Here is a 19,159-nt window from a genome sequence, read left to right as displayed (position 1 = left end):
AGCTCACCTTTTCAACCATAAACTGTATCCATTATTTGTTGACTGAACGATTTACCATTTCAAACATTTATTCATCACTTTTTAGATAACTATTACAGATGTTTATCCGTTACTTTTAGCTGTCAATTTTAACCATTTACTTTCAGCTACTTCGCCATCTATAGGTAACGATCCCTTTAGATAGCTACCTAAACCTTATATCCATTCCTTACTCATCCGTATTATGAGGCTGTATGAGCATTAGCATATGGATATATACTGTATAGTTTAAATCAAATAATGACTTTTATTTTTTGCCCCATTATTTGTTGAGCTACGACACAATCGTTCCACGTTCTTCCCAGGAACCGAGGTACCCCATGGAGAGGGAAAGCACCCCTAGTTGGGATTTGAATCACTCTAAACTCCATGAGAGCAGAGCTTCGACTGTGAACGCCATCAGACCACTGTGGGGAAGTGGCAGGAATATATATATATACTATTACTGTCAGCACTACAGAAGATTAGAGCTCTATTTTCCTATTAGAAACCGTACAAGAGGAGAAGTGTGTTATAACAGCAGCAGATTACAGAGGATTCCACATAGTGCAACGCAGCTCCACGTTAGGGGGCCTGAATAGATTTACAATGCTAAGACTCAGCTCGCTTCAATGTATGTCTGACAGACGCAGAGCTTGTTTGTGCTAAAAGGGACACGAGTGCTTCCTCAATAACTCCTCTCCCACAATGACAAAGGAGGCATGCTTCGAGGAAAGTGCCTCTTGAAAGCTACACATTTAAACACAAACAAAACCCTTGACTTAAAAACTGTGTTTTTCAACTTATCTTCCTTCATAATTATAGTGTTTTTTTTTTTTTTGCGTGAATTCATATTCATACAGAAAATAATCCTAATATTTGCGAAAGGCTTGACTCGCTCATTTGAATAGTCGATTAAGGAGAGCCAGTGTAGCAGTTAATTAGAAACCAGTGGTGATAACCACCTGTTCAAACATACAGATGGGACGTCTGTCTGCTTATCCCATGACTGCCTGCGAGTGCTCCATCACTACAGATAGCCAAATGTAAATGAGTCTGAAGCAGATGAAGATAGATGGATGGAACGCTGCTCATCCCACTTTTCACCAAAAGCACCCCACAGGTTATGTGCATACGGGCATGTATGATGAGCACGTCAGTGAACATGGACTCGAGCGTGCACACACACACACACACCTGTGCACACACAGTCGCAGACGTAATTACCTGTCAAAAGCAAGATGTGACTTCCTGCGAGTAAATTAAGTGATTAATATTCGTGGTGAGGGGGGCGGGGTGAGGGGAGTTGGAGTTTGGCTGATTAGATGTTAAGATATTCCCCGTCTCCGTATTGCTGCCTTTATTACAGCACCACAATGACAAGATGGCAAATTACACGCCGGCTGATGCGAAACCCTGAGGACAGTAAAAGGACGCTCCCTCTGCCCGTCAAAAAAGAGCTCTCTTTCTCGAAATGTCCACAAAATGAGTGCTTGTTCCAATTGACATTACCTTCCACCGCGATTGCTCAGTACAGCGGGAGCGTGACGCAGCTTGGGGTCGGCGAGTATTTCTATTTTCTGGGAATCGCTTTTCTTCCGTTCTCCGTTGCAGTCCTCCAGGCCCGGCCTCCCCGCCCGAGCTGCGGCGACACCGCCCTGGCCGGCCGCTCTCTGTGCCGAAACTCAGTGGATTTCTGTCGTTGGTCGATGCCTGCTGGCCGTGCTGGCCCCAGAGCCCTAATAAACAGGAATGTAATGGGGTCCCTGGGCGGCTGAGGGGGGCTCGCATTAAAATAATTAGGCAGAGAGAGGGTGCAGGGACGAGGCCCTGGAGAGGAGGAGGAGGAGACACTTCTGCACTTTCTGAGGATCTGAGCCTGTGACTTAATGACTTGTTTTTCCCTTGTTGCTTATTCTAGCCTGATTTGTACCTCCAGCGTGTGTTTTCATGGTAGGAACAACAGCTGTAAAACCACAGGCAAGTTTATTATCTGGGGCCAAAGTTACAGTCTGTGAACTGACATCTTGTCTTTTAGTCTAGCTGGCACACATGTCTCGCATGGCCATTTGAGAGAGCTATCTTCACTTTTCTAATGGATTTGGTGGCAATTATATCCCATATTGACGACCTATTAAGACCTACAGCAAAGCGTCTTTTGGGGCATGTTTGTCTTGATTGACAGCAGATGAAAACTCTCAATCCGGGTGGTTGTGGCTCTTTTTTTGACCAAATAGCTATTCTTTGGGTATCAACTGTCAAGATGGCAGCAGGCTGTATTCCCCCAGCTATGTATTGGTGATGTCACAGACAGTCTATGTCCACCTGCCAAAAGTCACACAAAGATTCCAGTAACAAACGTTGAACAGCTGATCGACTCAGGCCGAAGGCGCGGGAAGAAAATCCACGACCCGCCACTGACGCCTTGTTGCAAGTTCGGCACGTAACCGCCGTTAAACCACAACTTTTTTTTTTCACGGGTCACAAGCCCCTGCTTCCAGTCTTCATGCTAAGCTATGCTAACCATCTGCCTGGTCCACATTTAGCGTACAGTAATGAGAGTGCATGGTATCAATCTTCTCGGGTCACTCTGGACCCGACAGTGAATGACTCTCTGCCTTTAAGTGCATGTATGAAAATGACCGGTATATTCTCAGTGCGTTTTGTAAGTGCGATAAGACTTTATTTTGTAAATCAGTAAGAAAATATAACTATAAAAAACTCCTACATTTCCCTGAATGGTCGAGATGAAAGAAAACCAGCTGTAGACATGGCAGGAACGTGGGAACGTGGAGCCTCGACTTCACCTGCTTCCTCGACTGTTTGAACCTGAGCAAGCTGAGCTTCAAGCGTAGCTGTTGCCGGAGTGACGCCTCCCAGATAACCACCTCCAGCCCTGTCATTTTCTCTCTCGCGGCTGGCTTTGCTTGTTTCTACGGCCTGCGCAGTGTGTGGGTTCACCAGCCGGAGCTCCCCTTTCCGCTCTGACACTCAGCAATCAGATGTGACACACTGAGGGCCCAGATGACAGCTGGGAAGACGAGGTCACACAGTCACCTACTTTTAACGAAGGACATGCACTGCTCCTTTTGACAGGGCTACACACACACACACACACACACACACACTTGTACACAGTCACAAGGCGGAGCTGAGGTATTTTGCAGACAGCGCCTTTCCTCGTGCCTGTGCAATCTCAGAAGCAATTACGTATTAAAATTTCATCCTTTCCATCTCAGAATGTTTAGGGAAAGATTATAACTGCTGGCGAGGTAATTAAGCCTTCAAATGTTGAATTGAGTTGTGAATACAGAGCACTGTGTGTGTGTCGCTGTGTGTGAGGGTGAGTGAGTGTGTGTGTGTTGGGCCCACCTAAAGCTCTTTAGCGTTGTACCCAAAATGACAATTACAGGACTAAGAAGTACAATATTGGTCTGGTGGAATTGTTCAGTGTAATAATTCACGAGGATAAATAGTTTTACAATTAACATTAACTTCTTTATTAGATTATACAGCGAGTGTCGTGACAAAGAGATTAGCTTCTCCTGCTTGTCAATTACGCCGAAGAGACTCTCTGGTGCCTTAAACCGCAGCGAAAGTCACCCTGAACTCAGTGCTGGGCTCAAGATGGTGTCAGACTTTCCCAAACAGGAGCGCAGCTCTGCAGTCGCAGACAGAGACAGAGCCCCCGTCCTTCAGAGTTTCCGAAAGGGCAACCGTCAGTCTGGGCGTTGCCTCGGAGATCTCTTGACTCCTCACACTGCGTTGTTCCCTCTCCTTCCACCGTTCTCGCCTCTTTCCCTTTCCTTAACCCTCCCTCCTTTGTCTCCTCGGCTCTTTGATGCTGCAAAGTGAAGTAGACGAGGCATTTTTTCCCCCCAGCCTTTTAAAGATTCAAACAAAGTATCTGGGTTTGGGGAAGACATGAAAGTGCTGCCAGCCGGCTCCACCTGGGGGGGCGCTGGTTCTGGCTGGTTCTGGTTTCGCGTGTCCGTTCCTGATATGCAGTAATTTGCAGGGATGGAGGGGGGGGGGGGGCTTCCTGGATATGTACAGAGGCCCACAACATAACAAACACAAGCCCCAGGCTTTTGTATTACTAATGGATACTTTCTCACATGTGGTGTATGTGTGATTATGATTGGGAAAGTTCAAGACGCAGCAAAGGGGCGTATTGGGAAAAGGCGTCTGCTTGTTTTTCTCTACCTCCGTTGACAAATGTATTGATTTAATTAAGTGCTTGAGGGTGAAAAACCACGTAAATGATAAAGCGTCCGTGGTCGTCAGCGACTCCTTCACAGACAAACAGCATCCTGTGACTGACGGCCAGGAGGAACTATTCTCTCCTCCGATAAGCAGACGGGACCTGCCCGACCAGATCCATTGATGTCAGTAATAGGACAATCTGTAAGCATTTAAGCTGTAATCGATATGTATTTAGTATAAGAACATGTATTTCCAGCACAATCCTGCTCTTTATCTGGACAAACTCCTTTTGAACTCGAGCACTCATCGCCTCTCTCCTCCCTCTTCTTCTCCTCCATCGCTGTCACATTCACAGCAGCTCTCTCAATGAGGAATCGTCTTGCCCTTTTCAGTCTATTTATCTTCCGTTAATCACTTAAAACAAGAATAACACGGTCATATCCAGCAAATCCATATCTAATTCCTCTCCACTCAACCTGCCCCCCCCCCCCCCCACACACACACACACACCCATGTGATGAATCGTCCTCCTCGGCCCGGCGGAGGCGCCCGTAAACCGATCAGGTGGCCGGAGGGAGGGATCCCGCCAGATCACGGAGGTTAATAACATTCCACGTGATTACACACAACCCCAGAGGATTAAAAGGTGCAGGGGAGCAGGTTCCACGTAGCAAATAATAATCGCTATTTCACAGCAGTGTTCGGCCCGGCCACTCGGCTGAAAGGCCGCCGCGCTATCTCATCTCTCCCACAGTGAAAAGGAAGAAGAAGAAAAAGACCAGTGGACCCCAACACCTACTGAAAGGGTTATTCATTTCTTTTTACGGCAGCATTATTGTGACCCCCCCCCCCCCTCCCAAAACCAACCATTTTAATGAATGTAACCTTTTCCATGAGATGTGCTCTCATCATGATGTTGATGGTGTCTGTGGGCGTAGTGCTTCATGCTGAGTAGGGTTATGTCAGCTTGTTGTTAGCCAGGGGAGCTGCTGTAGGATTACATATTTATCTCATTCTCACAAATAGAGTTACTCAACCTCCCCCCCACCCCACACACACACACACACACGCACGCACGCACACACCCACACACACATACTACTTCCTGTGTCACTGTCCATTACAGCACTCAACCGAAATCCCGTGAAAAGTTTTCCATATGCTGTAGCTCGCACAGGGGGAAACAGGTGTGGTTCTTTCACAACATTAGGACGTGTACCTTTAAGAGGCAAATTTGACATAAAAGAAAGAACATTTTAATCCTTGCATTTACAGAAATAAAGTGTTATACACAACCCAGGTGCCAAATAGGCCAAATATCCTTGATGCCACTTTATTTGCATTGGAAACTTGCAAAAAGTATCTCATCCGACTGGCACATCTTTTCATTTTCCCTAAATCTATGATTTAAAACTCGACACCATTGATTGAACGATTTTATTTGTATTTTTTGCTGCGCACCAAAGGGTTGAAATGCAGTCAAAATGATGACACGTCGCTTAGGAAGTGCGATGTGCGAGCAGTCGGATTGCACAGAAAGGCAGTCGCTATTTATCTCAAAGAAACTCATCTCAGACCTGCTTTTTGTTTTGGCAGAAACAAATATGATGCAACTTTTAGAAGATTTGAACGCTGTGCTGACTTCATACCATGTGTTTATGATGCGTATGTACTGTATGCTCCGGTCTGCACATATTTGAGCGTGTGTGTGTGTGTGTGTTGATTCATCTGTTTGATCTTCGGTGTTAAAACACAAAGAAGCTTGGTACTGTAGCAGCCCACGGGACGCAACAGAAATAGATGGCATTCATGCAGCTCTGTGTTCTACCACCACCCTTCAAACTCCCAGCCCCCCCAAACCCCCACACACAAACACACACAAACACACATCCATCACCACCACTTACTTCCTTACCGACTCACACACACACTCCCACTTCCCTCTCTCTCTCTCTCTCTCTCTCTCTCTCTCTCTCTCTCTCTCTCCCTCTCTCCCTCTCTCTCTCTCTCATTATATCATGTGGGCATGAACCAAAATAAAACGGTGAATAACGGGTTGGATTTGAAAAGCTGCAGAAAAGGCAGATATTCTCTTTCTAGCGCCGCTGAGAAATGGATGGGTATCTGGCCGGTGCGAGATAAAACAAAACCCAACGCTGTCATTTCAAACAAAAAAGGAACATGCCTGCAGGGATGTGTGTGTACTGTATATTTGAAGGATTTTCAGAGCACTCAAAGCTCACCGGCAGTATGAGATACGAGCGTGGTTGTGAAACAGTTGAGCCCGGCGGGGTCGAGTGACTCTTGCATCCTTACGTCACTCCAGATGACTTCTGACACCAACCAGGACGCAGCACTCTTTTTTGTTGACACACACACACACACACACACACACACACACACACACACACACACACACACACACACACACACACACACACACACACACACACACACACACGCATACACTCCGCCCACACGGCTATATGTTCTATAACCCAGTAAAGAGCTGTCCCAAACACACACAAAAACAACAACAAAAATGACTTACGGAGGTTTGTGGCCCTGGAGACAAAGTGCTGTGAATGCATCCCAAGGGCCTCCTCCCCGCGATACTGCTCACCCGGACACCCGCCCTGCAGCACGTTGGCGACGGCCCTGTCAGGCAGGAGAGAGACAGAGAGGGAGGCGGTGAGGGATGCAGACACCAGGAACTGTGCATAACATGGCGAACCTTTTTGTATTTTTTTTTAATGGAATTGTGATTTGCACACACACACACACACACACACACACACACACACACACACACACACACACACCACACACACACACACACACACCGTGATTCCTCTGATGAATGTGAAATATTTAGTTTCAAGCCTGCAGTTTCTGCAGCACATGCACTCCTGCCTATTAAAGCACGCAGTGGAGGTGTCGAAAAGTGTTTTCACTTATCTACAATCACACACAAAGGAGCGTAATGCCGCCTTTTACACTAGAGAGAGAGAGAAAACCGCCCCCGTCTGATGAGAGAAGAGCAGCTCACGTAATGTTTTTCTACACCACAGCGGACGAGAGACTGGAGTGGAGAGAGCATGCAGCATCCACTTGTATCCCCCCCTCACAGAAGATGTCATGAGATGCTCTGGTTGCCATGAAACCACAGACACATTATCTGGCCGGATGCATTATTTTCTAACTGATTCATATGCATATTGTTGATGTGCACAGGGGTAGATGAGGGAACGAGAACGAGACGTTGCGCGATCTTTGCGCGCGTAGGCTACTACTGCAAGTCTCTTTGTAAACAAGCGCACTGAGAGCAGCAGGCAGGCAGACAGCGCGCGCGCGCGCGCCAGAGAGAGAGAGAGAGAGAGAGAGAGAGAGAGAGAGGGAGAGAGAGAGAGAGAGAGAGAGAGAGAGAGAGAGAGAGAGAGAGAGAGAGAGAGAGAGAGAGAGAGAGAGAGAGAGAGAGAGAGAGAGAGAGAGAAAGAGAGAGACTTACCTGGACATGTTCTCTCTCTGAGGCCGGTGCGCTTTCTCCAGACCCAATTTGGTGAAAATCCCCACAAGGGCCATGATGGCCACTACTCCACATATGATGTAAACAATTAAGTTCGTCTTGTCTTTGGTGCTGTCGTGTATCTTGTTCATTTTTTTGTAGGGCGTCTGTCCGGTCTTCATCCACATCGGAGTGTCATAATTTTTGCAGGTGCTCTGGTCCAGCCGCGAGTGCTTGTAGGAGCAGCAGAAGCGGAAGCCACAGGTGCCGCAGCAGTACAGGTAATTGCCCGTCTTGCAGATGAACGGCGGGTCCCACTGGCCCATCACGTCGTAGTAACCCCGACACCTGTCCTCCGTGTGCGGGGTCTCCTCGGACACGCTCTCCTCCTCCCTGGAGCCGTTGGAGGTGGCGATCATGACGAATCCCCCGAGCAGCCCCGGCTCCCCGTCCGCCTTGCACACGAGAGCCATAAGTTTGAGCAACAAGAAGCCGAGGAGAAAGTATTTCCCTCTCATCGTGCTTCCTCCGCCGTACAACTTCACGCAGACACAAAAAGACTTGCAGAGAGGGGAAAGGGCGCGCGGTCATGGTACGCAGAAAAGTCCAGAAACACACATCCAATTAGCAACGCACCGTCATCCGCGCCGACGAGCATCTTTACGAACATAGCATCATCCAGGAGAGAGAAGATGGGGAAAAAAACGCGCAGATTAAAAAAGACAGTCTCCGTGGAATGAACCTGAGCAAGCTGAGCTCCGTGGAATGAACCAAATCGGACTAACAGCGCTCCGCCGCGCGCTCTCTGCTGCGCGTCTGTACGTCGGGCGCGCTCTTACGCGCAGGAGTGTAGGCAGAGACACACGCCGCGCAGAGGATGGGAGCGCAGTGAGCGAATGGAAGAGGCGAGGGTGGGAGAGTCTGGTGCGCAAAAGGAGAGGAGGAGGAAAACACGGGGAGGGAGTGAGACTGCGAGGGCTGAGCAGAGGGAGAGACACGCACACACGGGGGAGAGAGAGAGAGAGAGAGAGAGAGAGAGAGAGAGAGAGAGAGAGAGAGAGAGAGAGAGAGAGAGAGAGAGAGAGAGAGAGAGAGAGAGAGAGAGAGAGATACACACACTTTATTGTTAAATATTATTATGATAAAAGCCCCAGAATACGCACTTTACTTTTTGGTTTTAATGTCGAGGAAAGGAATGGGACCTCCCCCCCCCCCCCCCCCCCTCCTTACCTCCCACCCTGTTTCTACTTTATTCATTTTCAGTAGGTTGCCATTGTTTCCACAAGTAGCTTAATGTACTGCAATAGGCAGTGCTGGCATACCTTATAAACGGCATAGAAAAAGAGCCTTTCAGCAAAGATGTAGCACAATGTAATTGCCAGTATAGGTCCCTGCTGACTTTTTTTTGTGGAAAACGGTAAGTTGGTTTTAGGCAGTTATGTAATGGTAGATCCTTAAAACGACCATCATGCTTCTCAGAGATTTTTTTTATTTCAGGTGGAAAGGTGGAAAACATCATTTCCAAATGGCATCCGATTGGAAAATCTTTGGCTTTTTAGCAAACACAATACACTTTAGAAACCTTAAAAGCAAAACACTTTACATTTGAGGGAACGTCTCAAGGACTTCAAGTGCCGAGAGTTGTTTTTGCAGGAGACAGAAAAAAGAAATGTTTGGCTTTTCTGAGTTGAGCTGAAGAGCATCATGTCCTTCCTGTGAACACATTTCATATAGTTGTATTAACCTAACTAAAGTGATCTACCTCGGTTCTTTTTGCCGCTGAAAAGCAGACCTCCAAGGGGCCGCCAAGGTTTTTTGAACTGTGTGGAGGTATTGGAAGATACGTAACTCCCATTCAGATGCTACAAATATTAAAGCAACCAGAATATAGTTTGTCACACAAATGTGGATGTGGAACCATGTGGTGCTGAAAGGCTCCATTCTCCGCCCAAGGTCCACCTCTGTGTTAACTCAGAATCATCTTTGAATCGACTTTGTCTTGATGGATGGTGCATGACATTTAACAATAAGCTCAGTGCAAGAAATAAGCGCATAATACATTTAAATTTACAATAGAACATACAACTTTAAATGAAGTGCACAGACAAACTGATGACAGTACCGTAAACTTCAAACAAGTGTAATGTGTAGGTGACAGTGTTTGAATATGATTGACTTCAAATTGTTAGTTTATAAAGGCTTGTCACCTGAAGAGAAATATGACAATGCAGTATATACACTTGTTGAAAAAAAGAAAAAGTGATCGCAAACAGTCAGAGTGGCCCCATGAAGGCGCTCTGAGGAGCCGCACTGGGGGCCGCCGCAGTGAAGTCACACTGACTCGCCAACAGGCAGAAGTAGTCGATCACAGAGTTACCCGGAGCAACGCCGCGTGCAGACAACTGGAACGACCCGACGCTTACACAACCGACCAACCGCCGGGACGGAGGCTCGCTGGCAGGCTCACAAGTCGCACAACTAGTTTGCTCGGTCAACTCTCTGACTTTCGCATCTCATGGCTGAGCGCGAGGACCTCTTTCTCAGAGCGAAAGAGCGGACTTTCAGCGGACTGACCGAAGGTAGAGCCCCGGCCGTCAGCTCGTTGAGCCGCGCCGGTTATCCGCCGTTAATGCGTCAGCTAGCTAGCGCGCGCTCTAACCGGCCGTTACACAAGTTGTTGTCGCTGGCTGTCATGGAACCGTTTGACGGCTTCGTGTGGCTATCTTGTGTTTTATAATGTAAAGCGGAAGTGTAGCTAACTTTAAAGTTGTGCTCCGTTTCAGCAGCGCTGTTGTTTAGAAGTGTTGTTGTTGTTGTTGTTGTTGAGTGTTGTTGTTGAGAAGTGTTGTAGCTTACGATCAAAGGCCATATGTCAGAGCTCGTGGTGATTTACTCCGAGTGGGCTAATGTTTTGGACTTTGAAAATAAATAACCCCGTCGTGTCCCGGGTCCTCTCATGTTGCAGCAATGTTTAACCACCTTTCTGCATTATTATTGTTATTATTTTTGGGAAGAGTGAGAGCGCAACTTGTTGTCACTGTCAAAGTGGCCGACCTCCTTTGGGTTGATTGCATTAGTCTGAAATGTTTAATTACTAAAGTGGTTCTTCCCTGCAGTCCGACCCAACCAGTAATCACATTAACGTGCTCACTATTTCATCCCTCCCTCCTAGTTTATTTCTTCAGCACCTACAGGTGGGACCCAGTTATTTTAAGCAGGGAACTCGAGGGGAAGGAAATTAAAAAATGTTCACAATTTTGCTTATTTGCTTGCAAATGGAGGCTCCCGTGAGCCCTCATCTCGGATGATGATTAATTTTAGTTTGGAATGCACAATCTGCCACCTGAGAAATCTGTGTGATTTATGTTTAAAGTTGTGCTCAACCAGCGCAGCCACACAGGGCCGCTTGCCTCTTATCTCCTGTCACCGGAGCCCTTTTTTAGCTTTCGAGTGTTGTTGTTTTAATTTCGTTTTCGTTTGTCTGTGAAATAGTTCACACGTCTGACTCCAGAGAGAGACATTGTGCTGTGAAGTATGCTCTGTAACGACAACAAAAAAGCTTGCAGGATTTGTGTGTGAGTGGGGCTTGCAGCTTCGTAAGAACCTTTGCGGATGGTGTCTGTTGTTTAGGACCTTCACAAAGAAGATTGCTAATAGATCAGGACTGGGACCAACATGCACGGAGGGTGTACGTGCACAATGCATATTATATGAGTATTTGTGAGATCTGAAAACACACAGGCTAGGACGTGAACACACGAGGCGAGCTGGGGCAGAGTTTCGACTCTCTGCGCAGCGGCAAGAGTTCAAGATGTGCTGACGAGAGTGTTTGATTACCTTGAAAGACAGACCTGGTCTGCATTCTCGGATGGACTGTCACTGACTTCTGAGACGAAGCAGGGAACTTAACTTCATACTTTAGTGGTCACGGCAGCGGATCAATTTAAAAATTCATCCTCAGCCTTCACTGCTTAGGGTGTCGGTAAAGATCAAGGCCAGGCGAGTTTGGATTGAAGAGATAATGATGATAATCACAAAAGCAGAATGTTTCCCCTCGCGGGTTTAAAAAAAAGAGTAAATTGCTCAGAGAGGATCATTGTTTTACTTGCCTGATTCCCCAGAGGCAAGACACTCGTTGTCTCGCTGTCTTCGCCCGTGATGATCAAGTTTCTCAGGAGGACCGAACTCATGAGCTCATTTGGGAGAGAGAGACGCATGGAGAGCATGTTAAACAAGAGGATGCTGAACAGCTACTCGTCCCCGCTGAGTGTGCGTGATGGGATTTGAGCAGAGTGCAGATGCAGACTCTCCACGGCGGGCGCGCACGCCTTTCTACATCCTCCGGAAACGAAACAAGTGGAGCAGAAACTGTTTACACCTGCGCTTTGCATCTGTCCATGTGCCGGGCAACAAAGGGACCCCATTTCCATATCACTTGGCCGTGCTTTCTCTTGTGTCCCTCATGTTGAACCTTGTCATTACCATCAGCCGGTTGAAGGGTCTGCTTCCGTCTCTATACATGGAAAGCCAGGAACTGTTTATTTTTAATGAACAGGGCCCTTCTGTTATGCAATATCAGGATTATGTAAAACACTTGGCTCTTTGGCATTCGATGCTCTAACATGTAGCTGTTTGTGAATTATTTAGCATGGGTTTCTCATCGAGTGGGCATGTGCATGTTTAACAAAAGGCCCCTTTATATGTTCATCCCAGTGTCTCAAAGTCCGAGGGGGTGCCTTGTTTTTCTCATTCCGAAACCCAAAGATATTAAGTTTAATGTGATGGCAAGAAAAACAGTAAATCTCCGTATTCGAGACGCTGAGTGTCATTTTTGCTCAAAAAATTAATGTAATGAGCATTCGATAATCAAGATAGCTTAACCATAGGCATTTAGTTTGCCTGATGCAGCTTTAAATTAAGTTTTATTTCATTGTCCCGGTACTAACCCCGCGGCTGTCCATTCTTGTCTCCTCTTCAGATGCCGAGCGTGAGTGGAAAGGACCGTTTTGCTTCATCCAGGGCGCCGACCCCCAGTTCGGGCTGATGAAGGCCTGGAGGGATGGCGACTGCGAAGGTGGAGGGGACGAATGGGCCGAGGAGATCGAACTCACCAAGCAGGCCGTGGAGGCCGTCAACCAGCTCAGACCCAGGCCGAGATTTATGGTGCTTTGTGGCGACCTGGTCCATGCCATGCCAGGTAGGGATACAGCCCATAAAGCACACGAAGCACAAACCTCTCCAAAATGTTGAAGTTTTTAAGAATTAACAAGTTTTCTTTGGGTTCTGCTGTTTTTTAAGTCCATTGCTTTTCTTTTTTTCTGCTTAACATTTAAATTCTCTGAGCGATAACTGCATGCTGAGTTCTGAGGGCTGTAAAGCACAAGCCCCAGCCGGGGAGAGAGGTTCCCGTGGACAAACAAGCTACTGGCAGCAACCAGTGGAGCTGCCAATTATCCCCCTAATGTTGGAGGACATCATGTGAACTCGCAGATGCCGGCGGCACAAGTTTAAACTCCGCTCAGCCTCTTTTAATGCGACCAAATGACACCGCAGTGGTCCCACAAGCGTCATCTCATGGCATCTGGTACATCGCGCGGGCCCGCGCGAACTCCGCACTTATCTCAAAGTGTGCGAAATGGCGCTCCCAAATTACAGATAACGGCAAACTATTTAGAAACACAAGCTGTGATGTCACGCGCGACGTGCCGTTTCACCAATCAACTTGTTTTATGCCTCATTTGTGTTCGGCACTCCCAAAAAGCTGCGCGCTGACAGATTCAGCGCCCCGAAGCGGAGATCTTGTTTTTCATCAACGAGATCAAAGGATGGTTCTGAGCAACGTTAGAAATGATAAACAACCAGCAGCCAAGCACTTTCAAATGATGTATTCATCCGCCATCAAACCAAGCCCTATCGCATCCTGAGATCCTTATTATTCTCTCCCTAACACCTGTTGACCTTTTCAAAGTGTGTGTGGCCAGTGCACATAAGAGTTTTCCGACTCGTAATGAGGCTGCGTCCGACCATCATACACACAATACAGCTTTTTAATATGACTGACACTTCTGTTATGAACATAAAGTGATCTGAAACTTAATCTGGAGAAATTACATGTCTGGCAAGAACATTAAAAGGACAGTGGGTAGGATTCGATGGCAAAGTGATGTGCTGAATACTCCTCCCTTCCAAAGACTGCTGTAACGTGAGTCTCAAAACATTGGTCAAGCTGGTTCGCTTGAGGTCAACACTACCATGAAAACGGCGGGTGGCGGTTCGACGGTTTTGCACCCTGCGGCCCACGTTACTGCATGACTCCATGAAGAGAACCTGCCCCCTCCTGTAGACATGACGTGTTCTACGCTAAAGAAAACAAGCTTGCTTTATTGTGGCCAAATTGTTTAAGTTAGTCAGCGGCGTCTCAAATGCGGATTTCCCATAATGGCACCTGAGCTGACCAATGGCAGCTCCTGCTGCCTCTGTGAGGCATCTCTGTGGCTGCTGTAGTCCAGACACACAGTGTCTTTTTTTTTTTTTTTTTTTTGAGGGGGCACAAGAAAAAAGCTCCAGCGCTAAGCCGTAACAGACCTTTGAATTCTCAATAGCCGATGCTCACTGTGATCACTCGTGCACTGCAAGCACCACCAACCAACCATGTCAACTATTGCTGTTGCTGAGTGCTTACACTTGCTGCTCGGATTTTGAAGGCTGAAATGCTATTCAGTTTGAACTGATTGGTAATTTATTCTCTAAACTTCCCACCGATCTGTGCTGCATCAGGCTTCTGAACTGATGCTTCAACCTCGTGTTGTATCCTGATGTGCCGAGGTCAAACTGATCAGCGGTGTTAAACCTGCCTCCGCTCCCTCGTTTTCCACTGTGGGTTGGAGTGTTTCACCTGCCCAGCATGAGATGACGTTCCGATTAGGTGGGAAAGCTGCTCTGAAAGGAGCGATTATGCCAATGTCAAATACATTTGTCATATGTACTACACTGCAGAATGTGACAGGAATGTTTTCTGACTGAAACCATTAAAATGTCACGCTTTTTCTCTGTCACATAGGCAAGTGGTGTAATCTGACTCTCATCGCGCGATGCGGCTGTCAGTACTTTTTATTTTTTTGGAGCCTCGGGCAGAATTGTTTATTTGTGACCTCGGTGCAGCTGGTCGCACAGGCTTTTGTGATGACCTGCAGAAAACGAATGCGCGTATGCACCTCTGAAAATAGTGAATGGCATTTGACCGAAACACTTAACAGAAAGGATGCGTACACTGGACGTGGGGTTTTGTTATGCTGAGTTCATATTTACGGACTTTGGAATATACAGAAAGTAGCAAGGAGTTTCAAACCTTCGTGATGCTGCGGCCATTGCTGCAGATTCTCAGATATGTTCTTGGCAGAAGACGAGGGCGCTCCTGCTGCTCTCTGAGACGATCCTAATCTAATTAATGCACTCTGTGAAGAACATCAGCTTCGGGATGGTTCTGCTGCAGAATAGTACTCATTGAGGTAGGTTTGAATATTAGCCGTTTCCCAATCAGCCAAACACTGAACTCCCCAATGACAGCTGATTATCTGTGAAAAAGCACAGGCCTTCGGGCTTTTCTCACGCAACTTTTGTTCATCTGCTGATGAGGATTTCGACAATTGATTCAACCAGACGCACTTTGAATTCCTTTCCAATTCTAAAAAGTTATGCAAGATAGCAACTGTGTTTTAGTGCTGCGGCGAGGAGGTTTAAAATTAAAACAAAAAAAAGTTACTTCTCCGCTGTGTTTGTGAAGTCTACTTAGTAAACGTCAGACTTCTTGTGACAGCACACAATATCTATTTGCACACCGCACCTGCTTGCCATTCGTCTGCAGGCAAGATTTTGCTTCGTGAAATGGTTGCAGGTGGAGAACACGCGGCCCAGTTTCAATTCAATCAATTTTAAATAATTTTGAACAGCGAGTACGACGTTGGTTTCGCTCCATCAGTCTAATGCGTGGAGTTAGACATGCTAGATGTCTTGGAACCGGGACAGCGGGCCGATGTATTCTGCCATGGTTGGCAGCTGGTTTCCCCAATTCACCAGATGCTTTCGCCGTCTAGCCAGACAAACAGATTTTCACAGTAAAACGGGGGTTTGGAAATAGTTGGTTACCTCCAGTAACGGCTGGTCGAGTAAAGCAAATAATAACGTCGCCGCTCATTTCCCACCTTGTTAGGAACTGCCACGCTGTGTTTGACTCCTGCTGTGTTCAATTGTGCTCCCTTCTGTCTGCCTGTGTCTCTGTTTCAGGCAGAGATGTAGATATGATGATTAATGCTTACCTGTCAACATAAGCCAACTAATTCCACCTGTAAAGTCAAAGCCTTTTGTCAAGCTGTCGACATTACCTGTGTATTTGTAAGGAGAAGGCATTCACTGTGCAGCTTGGCAGGCAATGGGGCAAGCAAGGGAAAAAAAGAAGCTTTTCATTGTAGTAACTGTAATGGAGTGAGTACAGCGTGGCGTGAGTGTTTCTCGATGTCCAGCTGCCTGATTTGATATCCGGATAAGATAAATGAGGCTGGCGGGACCGACAGCAGAGCTAACGTTCAGCAAAGAAAAGGGCCAGAAGCCGCCAACTGATGCAAACTACCATTGCATGACAATTAGGGAGTAGCGTGAGGCGCCTGCCTGGCCGAGGGGAGGGAAAAAGGAGACAGCGGGCGAACCTGCTTCTCCATCTCCATCTCTGCATGGCAGTGTCTCTCTGTGCGTTGAGTGGCTTGTGATGAGAGAAAGAAAAAAAACCTGGTAGTGATTCTGATTTTGAGGACGTATTTAGCAGAATATTGTAGTGATGTGGTGCACTATGTCATCTGTAAATTGTCCTTGGCCCCTGTTTCTAAAAATGTGACTCAAGGCAAACTACAGATTTAGCTTGGGTTAGTCACGGGGCAACTCTCGCCTGCCCTCGTCTGTTTTTGGGTCATAACGACCGCCAATTTTAGCTGCACGGCGACAGCCATGAGCACTCCTGTAGCTTGTCGCCCCCTATCATCCAGGAGCCTTGCCTGGAGGCGTGTAAGTGCTCTCATTGTCTCCACGACTGCACCATTTGGGCCACAGCACGGCCACCATCCCCGTGTCCCTCTAATCAAGGCCCGTTTAGAGGTCGCGGAGAGATCTGTTTCCCATGCACAGTGGGACAGTGTGACAGATATATAGTGTAAGCACGGGGGTTTAAACCGCGAGCCCTTGGGGACCTTTAAACGCCGCGGCGTCAGCCCTCGTTACTGTCAACCCCAACACAACAGGTTGTGTGTGCCATCCTCATTACTCGCCACGTCCGTCACTTGCATGGCAACTGGGCTGCGGCGCCGGCAGGAAGGAGGGAAGAGATATTCTAGCCGGAGCTGCTACTTCCGTCTCCCGGCTGACATTTCCCCTTAAACTGTTTATTTACAATACAGAATGAATGGGTGGCGGCCAGGGGAAGCTGGCTGTCAACCGGCAATATCAACACTGCTGCCTGTCGGCGACAGGAAATTGGCAACTGTATTTCTGTTCCCACGGATTTCGCTCTCTATCTCTCCTCTCCTTCGCTCTTCCATCCGTCTTTCTTTGCCGTCTGTCTGTTGTCCTTAGCAAACAGCTGCGATCTCATGCCTCGTACCTTATTTTTGACGTCCTTCATTTGCAAGTCTGACACCGCACACAAACACATTTATTCTCGTCCTCTGATGAATCTATTCGGAAACCCTTCATGTGAATTAAATCTAATGTGGCGGAATCAAAAAGTTTTGTTTGTCGTTGTAATTGCTCTGAATTGAACCCCTTTGGACTTGGAGGCTTTCGTTTGCGTCCCATGACAGCGGTCCGTGAGGTACAAAGCCAGTCCCTCGGAAACTAAACAATCTTAGGCCATGGCAGAGATGGGGACTATGGCCTGGAGCCAAGTCACACTTAAGTTGCACACACAGTGAATATCTGGGTTTAAGAGGCTACAGGGATGTGTTAAGTTACAGTAGATTATAAGATGTCATTAGTTTGAGACCCAGTGCAATTATAAAGTAATGTAGTACTCCAAACTGTTGTTGAAAAGCAGGGTACAATTATTATTGCATGCCTCATAGAAGCAGCAATAATTTCCTGTTACTGTGAGTAATGTTAATCTATATTAAGTTTTAGGGCCAAAATATAATCATTTACTTTAAAGGAATTGTTTCATATATTTTTTTTTCTTCATAATTTATTGCAACAGCCTGTTTCAAGTGATCGTGCACCACACAACTAATCAATGCTAATCGTGTATGCGAACAGATAAAGGAGGAATGATACAGAACACGCTTTGAATTCTTTAGATAAAGCTGCGTCGTGAGCTAAGCAGACCGGACGTCACGCAGCAGGTCATAGAGCGTTCATTACAAACACAACAGAGTTGACTGGGACTTTCAACTGAAAGACTTGAGACTCGACTTTGACTTTCCAACAAAAAAAATAAGACTTATGAGCATCTGGGTCATGGTTCCGAAAGAAATGTTGGCCAGTATCTGCTCCCACTGCATTGCGTCCTTTGTGACCTTAACTGATTGAATTTTCCCCGATCCCAATTCCCCGTCTCCTCTCCAATCCAAGCCAACCCCCCTAAGAGACGCTTTCTCATCTCAAGGACTTCCTTCAATCTTGCCTTTCCCTCACTCACTTTCCCTCTCCCATGTCTTTCCCTCACTTATTTTCAAAGCTGACAAATGAAGAGCATAAAGAGCGGCGGCAGAGGGAGGGGAGGGGGTGAGATAGAGAGCTGATTAGATTAGAGAAACATGCTGGACTTAACACCCTCCTAATGAGCACTACAAAGGATCCAAGCTTTGTCTCTGGGGTTTCGTAAGGGATATTGCTCATGATGCAGCGGGAGAAAGTGCTCCAGTATGTGTGCGCCTCTGCATGTGAGGCAAACTCATAAAGGTGAAGTAGAGGTCACCTTGGGACTTCCCTGTCCCCTCTCTGTAACTGTGGAAACCTGTTTTAATTGTCTCTCCGTGGGATTCTGAAGCTGAGGAGAGTTTGAATTTGCTTTAGGGATCAGCATGTTGGAATCTTTTTTTTTGGAGGCGTTGGTGATCAGGGATGTTCTCTGTGTGTTTGTCTAATGCGATCGTCCAGAGGCTTGGGCAGTACAGTAATAGCTTTCTAATGGAGTTTGGGACTGCCAAGGGTTGTAGAAGTTTAGAAATGTCCCTCTGTTGCCTTTTGCGTACCTCCAAGGAGATGCACCGTTTAAAGTGTCACTGTAAAAAGATCCTCGAAGACCACGCTGGTAAATATCTCGGTGGTCCTCCATCCATCCGTTTGTGACGGCATATCTGAGTCACACTTTGCAACAAGCTAGTAAGGTAGACCAGACACCCGCCTCCACAGCCACGTCCTCCACGTCCTCCAAGACAGACACGTTCTCTT

The 19,159-nt window shown here is 47.0% G+C and overlaps 2 protein-coding genes across 2 annotated transcripts in view; one reads left to right on the top strand and one right to left on the bottom strand.

Moving 5' to 3' along the window:
- Nucleotides 1-8,473, bottom strand: part of shisa9a (shisa family member 9a) — a 41,744-nt gene extending 33,271 nt beyond the window's left edge. The window contains exons 1-2 of the mRNA XM_068583263.1: nucleotides 7,733-8,473; nucleotides 6,776-6,882 (exon numbers count right to left, since the gene is read on the bottom strand). Of these exons, the coding sequence (XP_068439364.1) occupies nucleotides 6,776-6,882; nucleotides 7,733-8,247 (622 nt within the window). The 5' untranslated portion in view covers nucleotides 8,248-8,473. The remainder of the gene's footprint in view (nucleotides 1-6,775; nucleotides 6,883-7,732) is intronic.
- Nucleotides 8,474-10,118: 1,645 nt separating this feature from the next.
- The window catches only part of cpped1 (calcineurin-like phosphoesterase domain containing 1), a 28,507-nt gene continuing 19,466 nt past the window's right edge, over nucleotides 10,119-19,159 (top strand). The window contains exons 1-2 of the mRNA XM_068583897.1: nucleotides 10,119-10,308; nucleotides 12,708-12,926. Of these exons, the coding sequence (XP_068439998.1) occupies nucleotides 10,245-10,308; nucleotides 12,708-12,926 (283 nt within the window). The 5' untranslated portion in view covers nucleotides 10,119-10,244. The remainder of the gene's footprint in view (nucleotides 10,309-12,707; nucleotides 12,927-19,159) is intronic.

The sequence above is a fragment of the Clinocottus analis genome, unplaced genomic scaffold (assembly GCF_023055335.1).
Source record: "Clinocottus analis isolate CAN_PGR_092001 unplaced genomic scaffold, fCliAna1.0.p SCAF_19, whole genome shotgun sequence".
Taxonomy (NCBI): Eukaryota; Metazoa; Chordata; class Actinopteri; order Perciformes; family Cottidae; genus Clinocottus; species Clinocottus analis.
This window is presented reverse-complemented; position numbering and strand designations above follow the sequence as displayed.